This window comes from Aulonocara sp. 'chitande type north' Nkhata Bay, linkage group LG4, assembly GCF_057382095.1.
Source record: "Aulonocara sp. 'chitande type north' Nkhata Bay isolate Kocher_YH1m ecotype deep benthic linkage group LG4, A_spYH_male_GT1.1, whole genome shotgun sequence".
NCBI classification, from domain to species: Eukaryota; Metazoa; Chordata; class Actinopteri; order Cichliformes; family Cichlidae; genus Aulonocara; species Aulonocara sp. 'chitande type north' Nkhata Bay.
This window is the reverse complement of record NC_141347.1, coordinates 669772-692337: the sequence shown is the minus strand read 5'-3', so window position 1 is coordinate 692337 and position 22566 is coordinate 669772. Positions and strand designations below refer to the sequence as shown.

At 40.7% G+C, this 22566-nt stretch overlaps 3 protein-coding genes across 6 annotated transcripts in view; all 3 read right to left on the bottom strand.

Moving 5' to 3' along the window:
- Positions 1–2218, bottom strand: part of hoxb3a (homeobox B3a) — a 108619-nt gene extending 106401 nt beyond the window's left edge. For all 3 annotated transcript variants that reach the window (XM_086287840.1, XM_086287835.1, XM_086287838.1), the window contains exon 1: positions 1697–2218. The gene's annotated coding sequence lies outside the window, so the exon portion shown is untranslated. The remainder of the gene's footprint in view (positions 1–1696) is intronic.
- A 2622-nt stretch (positions 2219–4840) lies between these two features.
- Positions 4841–10764, bottom strand: LOC147331645 (homeobox protein Hox-B7a-like). Its single transcript, XM_086290490.1, has 2 exons — positions 10257–10764; positions 4841–5808 (listed from the first exon to the last, which is right to left on the bottom strand). Exons 1-2 carry the CDS (start codon positions 10762–10764, stop codon positions 5549–5551), a joined length of 768 nt encoding a protein of 255 aa, XP_086146616.1. The 3' UTR covers positions 4841–5548.
- Positions 10765–14089: 3325 nt separating this feature from the next.
- hoxb8a (homeobox B8a) lies at positions 14090–19913 on the bottom strand. 2 transcript variants are annotated; one of them, XM_086290487.1, is made up of 2 exons: positions 18944–19913; positions 14090–14499 (listed from the first exon to the last, which is right to left on the bottom strand). In XM_086290487.1, exons 1-2 carry the CDS (start codon positions 19374–19376, stop codon positions 14090–14092), a joined length of 843 nt encoding a protein of 280 aa, XP_086146613.1. In that variant the 5' UTR covers positions 19377–19913. The 2 variants fall into 2 exon arrangements, with proteins under 2 accessions (XP_086146613.1, XP_086146615.1); XM_086290489.1 differs by having other exon boundaries at positions 14090–14496.
- Positions 19914–22566: the final 2653 nt, after the last annotated feature.

Sequence of the window (22566 nt, the reverse complement as noted above, 5' to 3'; positions counted from 1 at the left end):
TATTTCTCTGTTCTATGTTTGCGTTTGTTTTACTTATCACGTTCAGCATACCCCGTAACTTAACGAATGCACGATTGATTTATGTTCCGTTTACCACTACAGACGGAATAAAGAATTGGAAAAGTGCCGCAGATCTGTAGCCACGACTTAGTGTGATCGTGGCTTTAGAAAGTCCGGCACGGCGTATTGCATGTGGCTCACAATATATCCCTAAAACGAGGCAGTGACTTTATCTTAAAGAACTGGTGTTTATTGACAATACTGAATTTCTCACAAAGCAAGACTGTTGATTCTAGGATATATGTTCATCATGCTACAGCTTACTATTAGGCATATCCTTGTGTCTACTGTGTGTTTTAAACCATCCTGCATAAGAATGATTGTGTTAGCTGTTCATCTACAAAGCGGAATTGGAAACGACTCGAAATGTGGTTTAACTGTAAAAATACATGTGCATACATTTCTATGAGTGGTTTGTGAATAATTTGACAACAACCAAATAAATGACTATAAGGTAAAATACAAGTTGTTAAAGTGTATATTTGTCCAGCGAAAATTTCCACAGCCGTTTGCAGACCTGCAATGTTCTTAGATAATCAGTCAGACCCTGTTTTGTATGAGGAGGAATATCAAGGAGCACATATGAGCGTTAGTAAATAACATGTTACAATAAGAAAAACCACATAAGCTTTAAACATTGGGTGATGATGATTTGTCAGACAAGGGTAAAAATAAAGATAAAATCTTCTTTTTTTGTCCTTGTGATCAAGTGTGTGTGTGTGTGTGTGTGTGTGTGTGTGTGTGTGTGTGTGTGTGTGTGTGTGTCTGTGTGCGCGCGCGCTCTGAGATGAAAAGTCTGGCTATTTGATATTAGAGACGGCAACAAATTGGAGACCAAGGAGATGACACCTACAGGTGTGTTTGTGACTGTGGGGTTGTGATTGCAGGGAAAGAAAAAAAACGTCTGCTCCAGGGAGGAAATGAGAAGGGAACCAAAGTCATAAAAGTGAGACAGACAAACATGCCTTGCTTGTAAACTATCTCTCTCTCTCTCTCTCTCTCTCTCTCTCTCTCTCTCTCTCTCTCTCTCTCACACACACACACACACACACACACACACACACACACACACACGCACGCTGTCAATCTAATGAAAAAAAATCGAAACAGAAAAACCTACACGCTGGAAGTAAAACACTGACAAAAACCCCAGAAGCTCATCTTCAATTCACCTGCAGCCAGATGCAAACCCCCAAAATAGAAAACTGTTGCTTTTATCTTTAAAAGTCATAGTAAATGAGGGACTTCAAATTCTGCCAAAGCCATCAGATCAAAGCCAGTCTTTTTCATTTGCACATTTGCCTCCTTCCTGCAAACACAATGCGCAGCTTTTGGAGGAAAAGCTGGAAGCTAATCTTTCAGTTCTCAAACAGCCGAGTTTCGAGCAATAGATGGCTCCTCGACAGCTAATACCACTATTTAAACTAAGCAATATATCTGTATAGATCCAGCTAGGAAACCGTTTATTCTGAAATGGCGGAGCAACGCTTCGTTTAGAAAAAACAAACAAAACAAAAAACAAATGAATCAACTAGATGCTGCAGAATTGAGAAAAGCTGCGCTGACTCATTTTCTCTGCTCCTTTAACAATGCGCATCATGCAGGGTTGCGTTAAACGTGCGTGGACGGCTCTTACCGTTTGTTGATAATCCGTCACGAGCCCACACACCTGCCGGTCACTTCCTTGCGTTCGAACAAGTCAGGCAGTCTGGAATGGCACGAGACAGCCCTGCACTGGGTGGTAATTAGGTGGATGTAATGTTGAGGAAGTGCAGGAACTGGGGATGGGGGACTGCTGTCACCCAGGCGTCAAACCACCACCGTAGTCTTCATCATCCTTGCAGTGACAAGTGACAAATCAAATGTCAAATTGAAATTAAAAATGTAAATCATGAGGGCATCTCCGGGATGCTTTCTCCGGGTTGGGTCCCACTGCTCGGCCCTTCTTTGTCTCATCACAGCGGAACTGTCCTCATCCAGATCCGCCAATTTGGAATAGACAGCAGCAGCACGAGACCAGACGGAGCAAGAAGCCATAGCGAAGCAGGAAGAGAAGAAGCAGGAGGGGGAGGGGCGGCTTGTTGTCGGCGTCTCGCCGTGCCGGTTTCCACAGTCACAACAAATATTCTCATTAACTCGCTCGTTTAATTACAGCCGGGTGTTCATTTCCTGGCGGTGGTCGGACTCCGAGTGGAGCCTTGCAGGAGCAGGGAAGGACAGGCGGCAGCTCGGGCCGGAGCGGAGTGCTGCAGCAATATAGCCACTTGGGAAATCATAAAAAGTTCATGTTCACGTTAAGCGCGTCCACATGACCCGCCCGTCGGCCAATCCCCGCGCGCGGTCACTCATAAACTTGTATCACAAAGTTGTAAATTTTCATAAAACAACAAAGAATTTATTGCATTTCTTCATGGAGTGTTGTTAGAACCGAGCTGCTCCTTCTCTTATTTCATTCTCCAGGCCGCCATTTTCTTCATCGACCGCTTCTTAAAAAGCAAGCTAAAAGCTTTCAAAGCACTGGAGAGCGTGAAGAATTTTGCCACGCATTATTGTGGATTTTTCATGTCATGCTTTATATTTATTTGATTTTTGTTCGTTTTAGATAATTAGACAGAGCTTCCTTATTATCTTCACTGTCATATTTGCATTATATTTTCATTAACGACACGTGACAATATTTAGACCCAAAATGTTTCAGAAACCAGATGTAGCTATATAAAGACAAGGTAGGAGGAATAATGTGGAGCAAACAAGTTTCTGTTTCCATACTGCATTTGAGATTTTTTTTAGTACAACACCAATATTCCGTGTTCTGCTGTTGTAAGAAGACCTGGTGTCAAAACACAGACAAGTTTTCTTTTGTGAAAGTGGCACGAACGTAAAGTCTGCGTCCCTGGTGCTGAAATATGAATCAGCTGAATCAACAGAAATCTCTCATCTTTTGAAGCCGCCTATGCGACATTTTTTAATTATTAATGAATTAGTTTAAACGTCATTCTTTGCGTTTAAAGTGTTATGACACAAGGGATTGAACGCAGTGTATCGTAGCCTACTGTGGAAATGTATAAGTGAAAATGAGTTAAATGAGAGATCCCTAGACAAACAACAACAACAACAACAACAACAACAACAACAAAAAACAGCAGTGGAGTGTAGTACCTGTCCCGGCTTGAAATGTTGTGAGTAAAAGTGGTTTCGCAATGCGGCAAGGCGTCACCATTTAAAACCTGCAGGCCCGAAGCCGAGGATAGCCAGAAACTGCAGCGAAAGTATATTAATGTTTTTACAGATATACAGTTAGAAATCGGAAATGTTCAAGCACATCAGAGCTTCATTTCAACGACGAGTGTCTGGAGTACACCTGACGTAAAGTCTTTGAACGCATCATTTTATTTGGTAATGCAGGTCTTGTTCTCCCACAAAGAAGTCCAAATCCAACGCTTCCTGAATCTTAAAGAGGTTGCAGTCTAAATTGCTGCAGTATGACGAACCATTCCCCGCATCTACTACAAGAAGATCTCTTCAAAGAATATAAGACCTTTCAAACGTTTAAATTAGGTTTCGTTGATATTAAAACCCAGTTTATAAGCGAATTTGCTTTGACAGCAGACTGGAACCACATCCCATATGATCAAAAGCGCCAATATTAGCAGAATTAGTATTTTCTGTGTTGTTAGTCAAGTTGGTCTGCATTTATCTCTGTCATCCTCTGTATGATGCGTCCTATTTACAGGCTCGACGTTTGGCAGATTTCAGATTTTCTTTTAAACCCTCACTGACCCATGTGTGACCTTTCCAAACCAGCACACTGTCTGGTTAGCAGGAGAAGGGGATCCGATGCTTCCTCTATCTGAATAGCTCGAGTTAAATTTTAACTGAAAACAAAACAACTGCATAGAGCAGATAGAGCAGGACGAAGAACTAGTCCATCCTCCCATCTGCTTTATTCGTCTGATGCCTTTATTGGAGTTTTTGGCCTCTTCATGGATGCAACCCCCCCCCCCCCCCCCCCACACACACACACACACACACACACTCATGTTATGATACTGGGTGGCTTTTTAAGGCAAACACTCCTTGAAATGTCTGATGATACTAAAGGCGCAAACTTGATATTTTTGGCCGAAGAACAACAACAACACAAGAAAGTCCATTTTTTTCTTATCTTAAGTAACAAAGATTTTCTGCTGATGCTAAAGGACTTGGATTATTGAAGCACGTTTTTGTAAATAACACCCTTTTCTTTAGTAACATAAAAAAGATTTTTAAATATTGAAATGGTGATGAATAAAAAGCGTTAGCCTTTATTAATGTTATAGATCGATGTATAGTCAATAATGTTTGGTTGTTTGTTTTAAAATCAAGCAAACAAACAAAACAACTGCGTTTTGTACAAATATTTGATCCCACTAGATACCAAATCTTGTATTTTATTACATTATAATTCCATCCTTTAGTTTTACAGGGCTCGAAGAATACTGTGCTAGCATCAATTATATCTAAGCACATCTTTCAAAATAAGCGACTGTTAAAAATTAAGTTTAGGGGAAAATATTATATTCAGTCTTCATTTGTCTAAATATTTGTCACTAGAATTATGTTTTCAGTATATAAAATTACTCAGTATATATATATATATATATATATATATATATATATATATATATATATATATATATATATATATATATATATATATATATGCACTAACAGCAACTAAGTAAGGAAGCACTGGTGCAAACAGTCGATTAATTTTAATTTTATTTTAAAAGCGCGATCATTTAAAATAAAAATCAGCCTTCTGCTGCAACGAAATTTGTTGGAGCACCTTACCACATGAATGTTTCATATGAAATGTCTCGGTCTATCTTTATACATTTATGGTAACAACGTCTTATAAGGTAAAACAGAACTTTCAGACACTAAATAACACAAAAACAAACAGGAGTATAATGCAGTACTGCTCGCGGACAATTCTTCCTACAGTTTTCCCATTAAGCAGAATACCTGCTGAGTCATTAAAAAAATAAATCTTACTGTTTTAATCTATTAGTAGCATTAAAATATGGGGGGAGGGGGGGATATAAATTAACCTCTTCCGCTAAATATTGAGGGGACAAATCAAAATATTGCGGAGAGGATTGCCTACTTTCGCTCTGAAGTGATAATAAGAACAATAATAACAGAAACAAAAAGCTAGTATAGCTCTTGGATTGTGATTTATGGGCTCAGACTTTTTCAAACATAAAAATATATACATACATAACTGCACATGGAATAGATATAACACGAATCCACAGAAGTCACAAGTGCTGCTGTTCATTGCATCAACAACCATCTCGTGCCTTTCTGCCGCAAATCACTTGAGGTAATAACACGAAGGAGTCTAGGATTCTTGAATTGTAACAGAAGAGTTCTTTGTTGAAAATGGTCCTATCCTGTAAATTCTGATACATTTTTCTTATCTCTTAAAATCTATGGTCACACATCAGTCCTCCTCATCGACCGCCTCCTCTTCTTCTCGACTCACTGCTGTGGGGGCGCCGCTCTTCGTCACAATGTTCTCCTTTTTCCACTTCATCCTCCGATTTTGGAACCAGATCTTGATCTGTCTCTCTGTGAGGCCGAGAGCGTGCGCGACCTCTATCCGCCGTTTACGCGTTAGGTACCGGTTGAAGTGGAACTCCTTCTCCAGCTCGAGGGTTTGATGCCGCGTGTACGTCTGTTGGCCTCTTCGTCTGTCAGAGACTGGACAGAAGAAAACACATTCTCTTTCAAAACAAAATCTTCCTCGAAAGATTAGGAAATATGATGTAGGTTAAAAAACGCTTGTTGACTCGTCGGTTAGTTTTCGACTCCACTTTCTGGCAAACCCGAAAAACTTTTAAATGATGGGGAAACGCGTAGTTTCAGCTTCTGCCTGTCTGAGATATACTTCTATCCTTTTCACCTACAAAAATAATGAAAGAATTTAGAGAAACGGGCATAATCAGTCTGACTGTGATTACTGATGTGTAATTTTTAACTAATTAATACAGTCAGTGTAAACGGACACGTGCACATGGCAATGTTGGTAGAGAACTGTTAATTCAATTTAAAACTAAAGAAAAAAGCCTCTTCTTGTGAAAAATGCATGAATCCGTGAAACTGCATTGACCTCCTGTGTTTATGAGGTCACACATCGCCTGAAGGTTAAAAAAAAAATAGGTCACATTTTTAAATCTCAAAGGTCATTTGCCGGCCACAAAAACGTCCAAGCGCATTTCCTCTGCACATCGCAGTAAAAGAAAGCTTCTTGTACTGCACCCATGACATTTAGAGATCAGTGGAAATCTATTGTGTACTGGACGATTTTCAATTGGGATCACAGTGCACGACATTTTTAGGTGTAACCCAGTGAAAATCTAGGTATAGCAACCGAGAAGGTATTTTACATGGTTCCTGTAAAATATTTACACATGATGGACGGATCACAATCTGTATCAACATCATTGTCTATAAAGACATCATTAATGGGGCAAATATATATTTATCATTAGGAATGATGACTGAGTATTTTTATGTACTGAAAATATAATTTTTGTGAAAAACCTTTAGACAAATCTAGTCCCCTTATTGTAATGTGTTCTGTACAGCTTCAAAACAAACTATTCAATTCAATTCAATTTTATTTATATAGCGCCAAATCACAACAGTCGCCTCAAGGCGCTTTATATTGACAGTAAAACTATCTCTTCCAAAATGATCATACAAAAAATAAATAAAAGTTGTATTGACTAAACGTTTTCTTCTACTATGTGAATTGTAGGTGAACCCAATAAAGTTGCAGCTGTAGCTTGAATACCATTCAAGACAATGAAATACTTTTAGTGAATATATATAGATAAAATCTATTAAAGGTTAGTTTTTTTTTAATCAGAATGTCTGGTCTTCTGATGAATGTGTTCTTATTCTGCCTAAATGACATTGACTGTATGACATGGAAGCACAGCTCATGAATCTTTGTCTGTTGTACTTGTCACTATACAAGAATCATATATCACAGATGTGCAATCATAAAATCTATATCAAAACCAAAATTTAAGAAATTACAATAAAGGATTTGCAGTGCCTGTCTGTGATTTGCCATCATTCCTTTCTGTGTGTATAAATTTCACCAAAAAGCAAAAATTAAATACATACTTACGAAAGGTAGGTGTGTGTGTGTGTGTGTGTGTGTGTGTGTGTGTGTGTGTGTGTGTGTGTGTGTGTGTGTGTGTGTGTGTGTGTGTGTGTGTGTGTGTGTGTGATTATGCATGATGTGATTTCATTTCCTAATTATATATAATTAGGAAATAAAATCTTTTGGGTAAAAATCAGTCTATGAGCTTGTAAAAGAATCTTGACTCCATCCATTTCCTTCCACTTATTCGATTTCCAGGTCTCACAGGGCAAGAAGACAGATATAGCTTGGAAATACTGCTAATCTGTGACAAGGTAACACAGACAAATAACATATAACAATTCATGATCACACACACCTGTGGTCGATTTAAAATGGCATAATGCCATGCACTGTTTTAGTATGACAGAGTATCTGAAGAGAAAGACACAGAGAGCACGCATCACGGCGAATGTCCCTAGAGGAGATTCAAGCGCAGGGACATCTTGTTGTGAGACAACACTGCACCACTGTGAATGTCAACTCACTCAGCCAAAAGCCCTCAATTTCTTTTCTTTCTTTTTTTTGGTTTGTTGTTCTTTCTTTCTTTCTCTTCTCTCTCTCTCACACACACAGACACCAACCTTGTCACATTCAAATGCTAAAAGAGAATATGATGTTCTGATGTTTATTTCCTGTCCACGGTTATTTGTTTTTCCACCTTTTTAGATGTAATTATTAAATACACATTTCAGGGAATGTATTTATGAATGTAATCAATACATTTAATTAAAAAAATACTTCCAGTTACTTCCATCCTTGCAGCTGCTATTTGTGTTTGAGGACATTGTAATAACTGGCTGGTTCATGCGTTTATCTGTTTATTCTTATTCATGTCAGTGGATATCTCACTGTTTTCTCCTGTTTCACGTATACACGTTATATGGTATTTTTTCCCCTTAACTCACAGTCCATAACAATAATTAATAATGATTGAAGGAGAGTAATTACAAACATAAACTCATATTTGTTTACATATATGCCTACATACACATTGCTCTCATTGTCCTTAAAGAGAAAGTCGATAACCTGCACTTAAAGGCTCACCAAGAATATTGTCGAGTATCTCAGTGTGTGCAGTCTCCTCTGGGTTTGTGCCACAGATCAGTATGTGTAACTGTCAGCACCTAGACATGTTTTGCTAGTTTGTGTGTGTGTGTGTGTGTGTGTGTGTGTGTGTGTGTGTGTGTGTGTGTGTGTGTGTGTGTGTGTGTGTGTGTGAGAGAGTGAGAGTGAAATTCATTTTCGCTGGTAATATTTTCTGCTCAGCAGTGATTTTCTTGAGCCAGATTTGGAATTCTCTGGCAGTCAGTGACAACAAGGGGATTTGCTGTTGCTTACTCTCTCTCTGGTGCAAACACACACACGGGAAACCAAAACGAAGTAATTGAAAAGAAGTCTGTTGGTGTGCTTGTGCGCACATACACATTCGAAGAGAGAGGCCAGCAGTCTCCTTAATCAACACTATCAACGGGAACATCCGGGTCTTCTCTGTCCAGTCATCTTCGGATGCCTGGATCTAAATCAACATCTATAAATTGATTGGCTGATTCGACCTCAGAACACTCGGTCTCTCAATACACATTGAATAAAAATAGAGAAGACTAGGAATAACAACAATACGGATTTTGCAGTGCCTCTGCAGTGCCTGCCTGTGATTTCCCACCATTTCTTTTTTTAAAAGATTTTTAATTAGTCTTGGTAAAATATTCTAATTATATTTGTAGGCCACAATATGTGGGCTAGTATTTTATTTGTCCATTACTAAGTTTTTATAATTCTATATGACACACGTTGTTTTCACTTTTCTGCCTGAAAACGTGAAACTCCAAAATAATTTCTTCATTCTTTACAGTTTAATGTTTATACATTATGGAGCTCTTGAAATGAAAGACACTTCAAATTTTTTGTTATGCTGTCAGTGAGATAAGCACCCACACGGGGGCTGTGGGACAGGAGGACTGTATGGTGACAATAAATAATAGTGAAACCTGGGTCCCCTACACACGAAACTTGTCTTTGCTTTTTTCTTATCGTAAAAACATAAAGTAAAGCACAGAGTAAGTGTACATTAATTATTTAACAAATACTTGGTTATAAGATTTCCTTTTATGACAGCTTTGACCATACATCTTTATAATAGTGCCACTTAAAAGCGCAGGAAGAACCTTCAGGTTCTCACCTGCGAGGCAAGGCAAGCTTTAACATTTTTCACTTCTCTCCTATATGATTCCACGTGACTGTTTACTGTGTGGGGCAAAGATATCTTCAGCGCTTTTACGGAGGTTTTACGCAACAGTATTCCTAACCTACATCCCATATTGTATCACATGTTCAATTTTACCAGTTATAAAAACAAAACATGGTATCTTTGTTGTAGTTCGAGACTCAGTATCCATTTTGCATACAGCTCGATGTCGGCATGCCAGATCAGTTCGTGGGAAAGAGCAAGCCTTCAAAAATCTGCTAGTTTATAGTGTTTATAGTGGTTAGCTTATTGTGTGACAGTACAATAGCACAATGGGCTTTCAGCGGACTGGTTTGTGCAGACGGTGAAACATAAGGATGAGGTGAGCTGAGCCAAACACTGACTGTGATGATTCCACTCCTGACGGCCAGGTGAAAACTATTTTTCTTCATTTTCAAACAGTCAGAATAAAGCTCCACCCTGCCCCCCTTTTAAACACAATATCACCTCATGAATATTCATAAAGTCTTAAATTCTGGTTTTATGGCATTATGGCAGAGCCATAAAAGAACTGCAGAGTGGGTAGGGGTGCTGTAAAATAGTTGCAAAAAGACCCTGACAGGCATAGTTCATCAACCCACAGTGGCCGCTGCGCAACCGGGCCAACAGTTTAAAGACCGTTTAACGAACAAGGACACACACACACACTCAGTTCTCTTTCTTAGTTCACCTCCCTGTGTTCCCAGCTGACAAGAGGGGAGGGCGCCTCATCACCTCTCATAACTTTCTATCCCCATCTCTCCTCACCTGAGCTTTTCATCCAGGGGTAAATACGCAGTCTCTCGTGGTTTAGCCTTCTTTGATCGGGGCTGCTCTGCCTCCTGGAGGTCGGCTCAGGAAGCTTCGGAGCCAGCGAGCATAACTGAGTCCGATTGAGTGGGAACAGCTCTGCGGGGCATCTCAACGGCCGAACTCCCAGTGAGTTATAACCTCCTGCTGAGCATATTTCTGTAGCCTCAACACCCCTAATGCCCCCGTTTAGTCCCGAAAGAGAAGACCCAAATGATAAAGGAGAAGAGGAAGAGGGAGGAGAAGAAGAAGAGGGAGGAAACTGGACTCTGCTGCTGCCTCTCTCACTGGATGCATAATGGTGGCGATATCCTCTGGACACGAAGGCGCACGAAGAAGACACGGCGGGAAAAGGAGAAGAAGACGGACAGTGAGAAGTTGAAGTGTCCGCTGAAAGCAGTCCACAGCTCATTGTGGATTGTTGGTATTTGGTAAACAGCGCGTTGGCGAAGTCCAACGAACTCATAATTTGGCTCCGGTGATTTGTGGGCCTGGGTGGTTGAATGTCGATCTTTTTAGGAGCGACAGTGAATTATTGGTGGGGTATTACTGTCTATAGTTTTACACACACACACACACACACACACACACACACACACACACACACACACACACACACACAATCACCCCACCCTGTATTTCTCATCCCCCACCTCCCATTACCTCCAAGAACACGTGACGGAGCGTCCATGTGATGTCAAGATGTCCAATGGCGGACGGGGTTTCCCTCCGGATGCAAAATCATAAAGGGATCACAGGGAGTGACTCCTACAACATGTAGAACATTATACAAAAAAGTCGGGGCAACTCAGAATCTTCGCCAATCACCTAGAAACCAAGAAGACTGAAATCTGACAAATATTCAACTCAAAGTTAAATCATTAACTGCCATACTTGAAATGGGCTTCAAACAAACAGCAGAGGACACTATTAGAAGAAGAACAATTGGAACGTATGCGAAACAGCCGAGCAGACTTCAACAGAAAACGGAATTCTCTTGTTCTCAATGTCTTGTCCCGGCTCATGGTTTGAGGGGACCACACATGCAGAGAGCAGAACAGACGAGCTGTTGTGTGCCTGCAGTGGGCCGCTGCTGTCTGGTCAGTACAGGCAGAGTGATAGACGAGGATGTAATGCAAACAACAGATAACGTTTAATGGAAGCAGTCCAAAGGTGTCACTTTGAAAATAATTCTGTGAGCCAACGGTGAAAGATGAAATCTCTCCACTAATATAAAAAAAAAAATACGTTTTAATATTGCTCATACCATATCACGCTCCAACTATAAAGCAGGCAAACAAAAGTTAACGAGTAATGGATATGGTTTCAAGAACAAGCATACCGAGTCTTGATCAAATTCACCGAAGAACACAAAGCGCACCTCTCTATGCCGTTTCATAAATCACCTTTACTCTTGAATTCAGCTTTAATGAATCCTGCGCCCTCGTAGATTCAGAGAAACTCACCTAGCGTGCAGGTGCTCTGCTACGTCCTTAGATGTTCAATTTCCACGCAGCATTCAATTCAATCAGGATTAAATCTGCGCGTTGAGTCTAAATAAGAGTTATGAACTGGAAGAACGAGGGAGCGTTTGAGGATTGAGAAAAAAAGATTTGTTTTTGGTGACTAGTCAGACATAATCGGATGTAGTACGCTTCAACCTCTGAAAAAAGGTGGCATCTGTCTCGGTTTTAACTGTTCATGTAGCAGGACAAGATCGCAAAGCATGGCTATGACGTTTGCATGCAGTTGTTTAACATCAGGAACCCCCCGCCGAGATTAGATATTTTAATAGTATGCTTTGATCATACTTAAAGTGCTTATTAAATCAGAAATATATCAGTCATGATTACTTAGCTCACCAATCAGATATGATAAAAAAAAAACTCCTTGGAAATGTTGTCCAGTGTGCCCCAAAACATTTATATTTTGACAACTACAACTGCCATATCCCTCATTTACAGTGTGTCTCTATCTCCTGCTGGTAAAATATTATTGGACATAAAATATCTGAATTTCAGAAGCGGGACCACATCATTATCCCAGTTCTACAAGCCGTTCGTTCTCGTTTTGGTGCCCCACTCTCCCCCCCCCCCCCCTTTTTTTTTTTTTCAATTCTTCCAGGCCCGGGAGCCGCCACGGGTCCCCTCCAAGGCCTTCTCCAAACCGCAGCTTAATTCATGTTTGAGCCATTCGCCTTTATCTACTTAAACGCTGTCAAACCTAAACTGAGGACATAAGCCCAGCTAGTGAAATAAACAAGTGCAGTCTGTAAATATGTACTCTGAAATTATATTTTCAAGTACAGGCTTCTTAACTGTGGTTCATTACTTTAAAACTAAAAATGACAAACAGAATGAAATATTTCGAACATTTAGGTATACATTAGTGCATGTGCTTTTATTGTGGAAACTGCACATGTGGTCCACTTTGCCTCAATATGTCAAAGCCTGTTAGATTTGTGCAATTATTCGAAGCCTATTTGTCGTCCTATTAAAGCTTTACTCTGAATCTGTCTTCCAGCCAACGCCTGAAAACCCGACCAGCCAAATATTCAGCGATTTGATAGCATTCAAACCCAGACTTCACGGATACGCTACAGTTTAGGTGAATGCGGACAAGCGCATGCTCCCTGAATTTGAGCTTCCCATATGGAAACAATCGGATCTGAAGTATCACCGTGATGATGATGGAAGACGGTGTAATGATAACTTTAGAGGTCTCTAATAATGTAAATGCAGGTGGAGTGGCACGCCATAAATAAAGTAATGTTTGGAAGGATGAGGATTGTGCGCGAGTGTGTCACCGTGAGGGTATAAGAGGGTGGATGTCTGTTGTTTTAAGAAGAGATTTCCGAGTCAAGGCTAAATGTTTGGCCTCGTGAACTGAGCGGTCTGGCAAGTCTGCGTGGTGATAGAGTGAAGAGGGATAAAAAGGAAAAGGATGGAAGGATGCGGGAAAGGATGGAGAGTGCCACACAAAAGATGAAAGGCGGGGATTATACGATTATACGAAGACATAAAAGGAACCCTCAGCTTCGACTTTTTATCACATTTTCCCATTTTTATTCTTATAAATGTTCTTGCTTTTGAATCTGCACTGCGCGCATGCGTTTAACCCCCCTCCCCAAAGAGAAAACAACATAAGACAAACACCACCAATCAAAAAACAAAATAAAACAAGAAAACAAACAAATAAACAAAGGGAAAAAACGACAGTTAGAGGGTGTAAAAAAGAGACCCGACCTACTAAAACGGCATAAATAGGCAGTTTCATGTTGTTGGAAATTTCATTAATTGCTACGTCATCACCATCATCATCAATCATTGCCATAACAACAACATAGAAGTGAAAAGTACAGTAAAAAGTGCACCATTATCATCGTCGTCATCATCATCATCATCATCATCATCATCATCATTTTAACTTAAAAACTATACAGCTGCCAAAGATAAAATTGTTAATGATTAACTTCTAACAATATAGAAATGTTTCCACGATAATTGTTCCACAAAGAAAGAAAGCTATCTTTTTTTTCTTCTTTTTAAGTTTATTTTAAACACTAGTGTAGACTATGTTTTCTTGCTTCATTGTCACGTTTTTTTCCTCTCAAGTCCATCTAGTTAGCCAGTCACCATTTTTAGAAACTCACGTTCCCTTCCAACGATTGAATCGTGGAGACAGCAGGGGAGTCCAGTGGCCTCAGTTAAGAAAAAACAGCCCACCCCTCACCCCATCCTGCCTAACATTTACACCCACCCTGTCCCCATCTACCCCATTTTCTTTCTCCCCTACATTTGCTTGTGGCTTTTCTCGCAGCAATCGTCGTTCACAGAAGCCTGTGACCCCGCTGTGCCTGCCACCGAGCCTCCTCCACCACCTCCTTCTCCACTTCCTCCTCCTGCACCACCGCCACCTCCGCCGCTGACGCCATCCCGCAGCTCCTTCTCCCTCCTCTCCCTCTCCACTGCCTCCTGTTCGCTCTTGCTACTGGGGAACTTGTCCTTGTTGTTCTCCTTCTTCCACTTCATCCTCCGATTCTGGAACCAGATCTTCACCTGCCTCTCCGTCAGCGCCAGCGCGTGCGACACCTCGATACGGCGTTTCCGGGTCAGGTAGGGGTTGAACAGGAACTCCTTCTCCAGCTCCAGGGTCTGGTAGCGACTGTAGGTTTGGCGGCCCCGCCTCCTGCCAGCAGCTACTGGGGGAAGGTGGGAGAGTGAAGAGAGAAAATTGTTAGACACAAAACTTCATTCTTCCATGTCTAATAATCAACTTGACACCACGCACACACGCACTCAAATGCACTTGCGTGGGAAACCTTCAGCACTTTCAGGTTTTCGTGAAAATTTACCTTCGCCTTCGTGATATTTTGAGTGTTTCTTTTTCTTATGGATTTGGTAATGCTCTCATTATTTCTGACGTATTACTGTACCTTTACCAATATCAACTGACTGCGAATATTGTAGTGAGTGCACCGTGGTGTTAGCAAAGTCTCCTCGGTCATTTTGAAACGCCTCTGATTTTAATACACAAAAGAGTGGTGGATGTGGATGAAATTTAACTTAAGCAAACAAAAAACGTTTGATGACTTTGCCTGAAAATAAGTTTCCAAAGTGTTGCTAAATTCTCCCATCTAAATCAGTGCTTTTTGTCTACTTGCTATGGCTCCTTTTGTGTTGACCTTTAACTTATAATGTTTACATGTCTATATTTCATATTGCTCTTATAACAATTTCAACACTATACACAAATTGCCACCTTGTACGTCTAAACCTCACCTTGTTGGAGGCGTCTACTGGCATGTACACTCCCAGGTCATCGCTTTTCCTCCAACAAGTTCTTTGTTCTGCTAATGATGGGGAATTAGCTTTCGTGCCAATTACAGTAGGCTCGTTTACAGACAGAAATGAACACGACTCACAAAGCGAGACATCGTCCAGTGTTATACAATTTGCAGTCTGGATCAAATACGCATGTGCCAAAGGAAAAAAAAACAGTTTAATGCAGGCGCTGTGAAATTATGTGACAGCCGTACGTGAAGTTACAAGAGCACAGTAAAAATGGACGCACGCGCTCTTTGAACACGAGTCTAAAAACTGAAACTCTATACCGCTCAGCCGGTTTTACTGCAGTAATTAAGACGTCTCTTATGTAGACAAATCAACTGAAGACTTCCCCTTGTGCATATAAATATTTAGTACTATAAATGCATCGTAAATGCTTTTCAAACGTGAAAAATACTCAGCGTATTTGAGAGGAGCCTAAAGGTCTTTTCTAAGGACTTTAAAAGATGCCCACAATGAAATTTTGGAATAAGAAGGAACTATTTCTCAAAACATTTGCTAAATGCAGGTCCGCATTGTGCTGTAGTCTATTGATATGGTTTGGTTGTTTTCTGGCATTCGTATCATTTTATATAAACCCTTGGAAGGTACATTTTTCAACAAACTGGGCGATGTTTTAAATTGAAATAATGTCTAAAGGTTAAGCTAAAATGCATCCAACATGACATCTTGGGGCTGTTAATAAACTCCAAGTTGTTTCAGCGTAAAGTGGACGATTAAAACGACACATTTAACCATGACAGCCTGGCAGCAGTATCTCCACGGTTTATACAAAGAGGACATTTGTGTAAGTGATTATATTTCCATAAACATGTTTGTCTTTCGCCTTTATTATTATGTCATAAAAAGGGAGCGCCGTGCCATGGACAAAATATGCCAGTGGCCATAAAAGCTTTGAAGTAAAAAAGGCTGCGTCCAAAGTATTGCTCTGAAGGGAAACTCAGCTTTTACAAGTTTTGTATTGATTGTCGCTAATCGTGCTCGAAGACCATCGATCTGGGAACACGTTGAACCGTATTGGACTAATAAGAATGTTTTATGAGAGAGCGAGAAAATTCATATTTGATGTTTTTGTTTTTTGGGGACGGGGGGTCGTCAAGCCTCTAATGGACTTCTAGTGGACTCTGGGTCTACAGCCCCCATTTCACATGCAGACAACTATCTCTCCGCAACGCTAAAATGTAAGGGTTTAAGTAAAGTTTGAGGGCATAGTCTCATATAGTCGACCACTCTGATATAGGGTGACACTAGGGGTGACACTAGGGGTGACTAGGTAAATGTTGAAATTTCCTGCACTACACTGTATCAAGAACACATCTTACCGAAACAGTTGTACAGGTTGCGGTCTAATTTTTAAAAAGAGCACAAAGTTTACATGTCCACAATATGGGAACAAGCCGCGGGAAAAGATTAGACATGGAAATGCAAAAAGTTGTAAGCGGTGTAGAGGTCCTCTGTGTGTGTTGTCAGATGAGTGTGACAGTAGCCGTGCTATACAGTTTCTTACGACGCAACACCACGAGGAACTGAACCTTCAATCCTCGCCGTTTACGTACAGCCTGTGTTCGAAGAATATATGTGTCTATATGAGAAAGATAAGTAGAATAATAGTTCTACTTATCTTTCTCATATAAATGTTAGCTTGTGTTTTTTCCATTAAGAATATATGCTACCTTTGTGGTATGCTGTATTGTTGAAAATGTTGTTATAAGCTTACAGTAATGAAACAAATTTAGTTGTTTTCCTTTACAAAGCCACTGGAACAAATACTAAATAAATGTACGGGAGATGACATTTGAGGAAGGAGACAGCAGATGCCAGTGAAAGCTGGGCCAACGGGAGCTAATACCATTACACATAGACATTTATTAGCTGGCCTAATCACATTTCTGTTCTCTTTGTGTCATGTTTAAGGTCGTACAGAGAAATCATTTATCAAGACTTCCAACCACAGGGGTGAAGTCGTAAAACTGGCTCATGTTCGCAAGTTTACAGTCAAACTCTGATATTACACCCCACCTTTGGAATATATATATATATATATATATGTATATATATATATATATATATATATATATATATATATATATATATATATATATATATATATATATATATGTATATATATATATATATATATATATATATATATATATATATATATATATATATATATATATATATATATATATATATATATATATATATATATATATATTCCAAAGGAGGGGTGTAATATATATATAAAATGAAATGGAAGGGGAAGAAGAGTAAAAAGACTAAAACCTTAGTCCGCTCGGTCTCTGGTGCGTCTCCATTTTATCATTATTTTATTTTGTTTCTGTTTTTGTAAAGAGACTTTACACACACAGTTATGATAAGCAGGGAGTCGAGCAAGTACATCGTTTTAAGATGTAAAATACCAGAATTTACACTAACGCTGAGGCGGAAATGTTGTAGGAAACGCTTTGCTAAATCGTGCGTAAATGTGAATTGCCCGCTATTATTATTGCTAGGTTCTTTAGCAGCTGGGTAAAAAGCTGCATCCTGTAAGGATGGAGAGAAGGTAGCTTCAGATTAATACACATCTGAGTTGTTGTTTTATTTATTTATTTTTAATTTTATGATCATTAGCTTGAAGTCACAAAAGTTCAGCACAGGTCATAACAGCGTCTGCAGCCCTACTTTGAAAATACAGCCGAGAACATAAGCCATAAAATAAGCGCGCGCGCACACACACATACTCACACACAGAGCAGGAGAGAGAGATATGGACTCAGACAAAACAGGCTACTATACATGCCAGTCCATTCACTCTCTCCCTTCAAAGCACAAAAAACAAAAATGCCAACTTGCACAAGTCTTTAGGTCTGACTGTGGTGCTGCTTTACGTTATAAATTAGAACCCGGCTCTGCTTTAAAACAGTTCTTTCAAAGAAAGTCACATTTATGCATCTTACGTGATTTATAATGTGAAGGAGTTGAACCGATCCGGCCTCATCTATATATCAATGGCTTTTTGCACCACAAAACACAAAAGCGAATTAAATATGAATCCGAGGGACTTCTGCTGGGGGATAATTTTGTTACGCGAGGTCTGTGAATTTAGAAACCACAGACGCTGTGCAATGGCAAAAAAATGCTCTCTCTGTTCTCACATGCATTCTCTGAGCTCTGTAGACAACTGACCACCGTGTAGCCAAATAATCCCACCACAGGCAAGTCGTAAACCGAAAAAAACAAAGCCCAGTAAAAGTTTAACCGGGGTCAGAGCTGCATGTCCAAAATGTGTCGGTGAGGCTGGAAACAACTACCTTCAACATCTCGGTATCTTCTTCCTGTCTGTTGAAACTAAGATTTTCTGCGTTTAGTTCTAACTGGAGGCACTGAGGTTCAGTTCCCCCTCGTCAACCACCATTTCTCCCCGTTTCTTGTCTATTTTCCATCACCCCCCTTCTTATCCCGGGGCTTTTCCTCTCTCTGTTTGGGACGGTGCAATTAAACCCTAAAGTCATTCACACATGTTTTGCTGCTACCAATAAAACCATAAACGTGCTATTGTTTCCCCACTTTGAACGCAGGAACCTCTAATTGTTCTCCCTAAATTGCTGCTTTCAAAACAACTTCTCCAACTTTCTCCCACTATTTCCTGCTCCCTGTATGATTATATTTTCTGCCTTCGGTTCCTGGAGGACAAGCAGCTTTGCTCTTACTGCAGACTGCTTTGTAGGAGTGAAGTTCTATGGTTTGGAGGGAAAAAAGAAGAGAAAAAATTTACTAGACTCGCCATTTCCTCACCTTGCGGCCTCATCCAAGGGAAGAGTTGCGTCGGCGAGGGACTCTGCTCGGTGCCCTCCGCGTCCTCGCTCCCGAGTCCGGGCGCGCCTCCCAGCTTACAGTCGCTGTACTGAACCAGATCCGCGTCCTGGGTGCCGAAAAGTGTCTGCCGCTGCAAGGCGTCGTATCCGTAGAAGTTCCCTGGTTCACCGTGGCATGTGACCGCGCACGGGCTCTGTTGGTATGGGTTGCTGGGCAGCGTCGAGGCGCTGTGGTGGTAGAAGTCCTGGATTTGCGGAGCGTGCTGGAAGGTGGCGCCGGAGCTCGGGCCGTACACCACGGTGGGCCGGCTGCCAGCCAGGTCCTGCGCGAACCCGCACTCGTAGTAGTTCGGACGTAACGAGTCCCCGCTTTTATATTTGGAGAAGAGCGAGTTGACGAAATATGAACTCATCTTTTGTGTTGTTTTCTGTTTTAATTTGTGTTCGGCTCGGCAGAGTCAGAGTGAGGGTGAAGGAAGAGACCAGTGGCTTTCAACTGTTTTCTTTTTTTTCCTGCTGCTTCTGTGGTACGGTTTGAGGCAGACACACACACACACACAGATAGTGAGCAGGGAGAGTGAGGCAAGTCCGCCGCCGGTGTAAGTGACCGTTGTTGTAGTATTTTCCACCTCACGGCGGCAACAGACGAGTCGGTTGCGGTGTGAGTAACGGTGACGGCAGCCGGAAATGTGAGAACCACAACCAGCACCACAACAACAATAATATAACAATAATCACAGTGACTCCATAGAATTTCCAGCCCAGAGGAAGAAAAATAAGAGGAAGGAGAAGAAGAGGATAAGGAAGGGCTCGTGCGCATCACAATTCCGGTGTTTGCGCTGTAAGCCCTGTCGCGCTCTCAAACGGCTTTTCCGTGATTTACTCCCCTGCAAATGAGTTGTTTCATATTTTTCTCCTTCTCCCTCTCTCTCTCTCCCTTGCTCGCTCTCTCTCGCTCACACCCCCCCCCCCCCCTCTCTCTCTCTCTCTCCGGCTGTGTCTCACGCGCCCTCTCTTTCTCTCGCCTCCTGGGCCAGGGTGTGTGTATGTGTGTGTGTTTCAAGGATAATTTGCATCTGTTATCAGCTCTTCATCCCATTGGGTTTCGAGGCATACCGACAAGTGTGCACCAGCCCGCGCGCAAACCACACACAAACACATGCGGAGTCTTTTTTTTTTTCAATTTCCCCCGTTCTTTTTGCGCACGCACGCGCTTATAAACTGATAGATGATAGTTTCCGTCTGACGGAGCCTCTGTGCGCCTGTGATTATAAAAATGTAATGAGAGAAGGAAAAAAGATGGGAGAAGAAACGGGGGAAGGAGAAGAACAGGATGAAGAAGGTGAAGAATATAAAGCAAGAAAAGAGGACACACACACACGGGCGCGCGCACACACCGCTCCTCTATCCAACCAAAATAAAAAGCGATGCCTTAAGTTTTGCACAGGTTAGTGTTGGCTGCACCGGTGCTGCTATGTTTATGTGTGTCATTAATGAATCGTTCTTATTTCTCACCCTGATTCCTTCAAGTGGAGTTGCAGTGGAAGCGAAGGCGTGAAAATATCAGGGAACCCGACAGAGAGTGTTTAACTCACAATGAAACGAGAGATGGGGAGGGTAGATGGGGGGTGAGTAGACCAGAGTTTCCCTATAAATTTAACTGAGGTTTTAGCATTATTCTTTCCGTTTCGACTGCTGATGTTTGCGTGTGGCCAGAAAATAAACACGTCTTCTTATAATCATGTGCTTGTATAAATATGCAAGGATGACCAGCAAATGTAACAGGCGAGGAGAACGTGGCTGCTAACGCTGAGACAAATTATAAAGCAGAGGGGCTTGGTTTGCTTGTTTATGTCCTTTCAGCTGAGAAACAAAAAGGGGGCTTTACGACGCGCCCTTTGCAAAACTGGAGGCCATAAAAGCCCTATCCTTGCTACGTATCGTAATTTTCGTCTCGTCTTCCTTCAATTCCGGCACAATAATAACAACAGCAACAATAAATAAATAAATATTTGATCTAATTACCAAGACTCATCCACTTTGTGATGGGAGTTCCAGTACAGCAGCTGCTCTAAAGTCGTTTTCAGACTCGGTTAATATTATTTTATTTTCGAGCTATCGCTGCTAAAAGCAGCCAAAATAAACATTAAATGAATTAAAATTACCAGAATTGATTTTATTTACGTTTCACGGCCATGACACAAGAGGCCAAAATTCCGGCAACAGCCAGAATTACAGACTGAGCTCCTTTAAATCAGCTGATTGTCTGCCTGACTTTACGAGGAGTAATTGCTGCCATATTTTATTTCCCGAATATGATCTTATTGAAACTTCTTCACTCCGTGTTTTACACTTCCAATAAAGAGTATGATTATGAGATTTGATATCTACATGGTGAGATGAGAATGTGGTTCTCAAAAAAACCAAAACCAAAAAAAAACAGCTAAATGTTCACACACTGGGCAAAACAGCACGAGGGCTCAAAGAAAAATAGAGTTCAGTTCTGCCATAAACATCTAGACATATGCGTTCACACTCACAGCAGCGCATTTAGAGCGGGATTAACTAAATGAAAAATAACAATGCTAACAATTCCTACGTATTAAATCTACTCTGATCAAAATATCAGAGAATGGGTAGAAGAATATGATCGCACGAGGTAAGGCCTTGATGATATTTAAAATAAAACGTTTCCATTAAGACAAACATATATATTCACCTTTTAGAGCAAACCTTTACAACCCCGCAGCAAGGTCTTCAATGAGAATTCTGAAAATACATATCCCGCATACCAATGGGTTATTAGTTTTTTCAAGGCCTCAGCCTCTTCCTCTTCGCCCACTGCGCTGTAAAACGCCCTACAACTACTTCAGATTTCACTATTTGTTCTAAAGCAAAGTGAAAAAAAAATGTCATCAGGTATCCGAATTTCCTAAACCAAAATCAAAAAGTATCATCTTCTTCTTTAAAATAAATCTTTACAAAACATCAAAATGGAATAGGCCCAGTTTCGCCCCCTTCAAATGAATCCTTTTCCCGTCAAGGCAGGGAAAGCCTCATCGAGAATTGAAATATCCGTGAAGCAAGAGTGCCATCAAGCGGTCAGCTACAGTAAGGCCGCAGGGGAGGAAGACAGCCTCTAATGTGGCTTTATGGTTCTATTATGTCGGCACATAAAGCTAAATAAGATGCTTTAAAATAAAACCCTGCGTCGTAATTGTGAGTCTGATGCGAGGGTCGATTTGGGATTTGTGGCGAAAAAAATGAAGTGAAATGAAAACAGATCCGTGGCACGTTAATGTGTTTCTGGAAATTAAAGGGGAAATAATCCGCTTAAAGCAGCCAGTAGCTGATATACTTCTTTTTTTTCTGGCATTATGAAATTTACTGTACTTGCCTTACTTTCATACCACAAAACACTGCCCCAAAAGCAAAAGTGAACTAAAGATAATAGATTTATTTTTCTGTCTCAAGGACACCTCTTTAACCAACAACAAACGAATAAATTCAAACCAGGAACCTCCACATTAAATGTAACACCAGTAAAAACTATAATTTTTAAGATTGCAGCTTTTTATCTGTGTTCTTTACGCCACACTACAC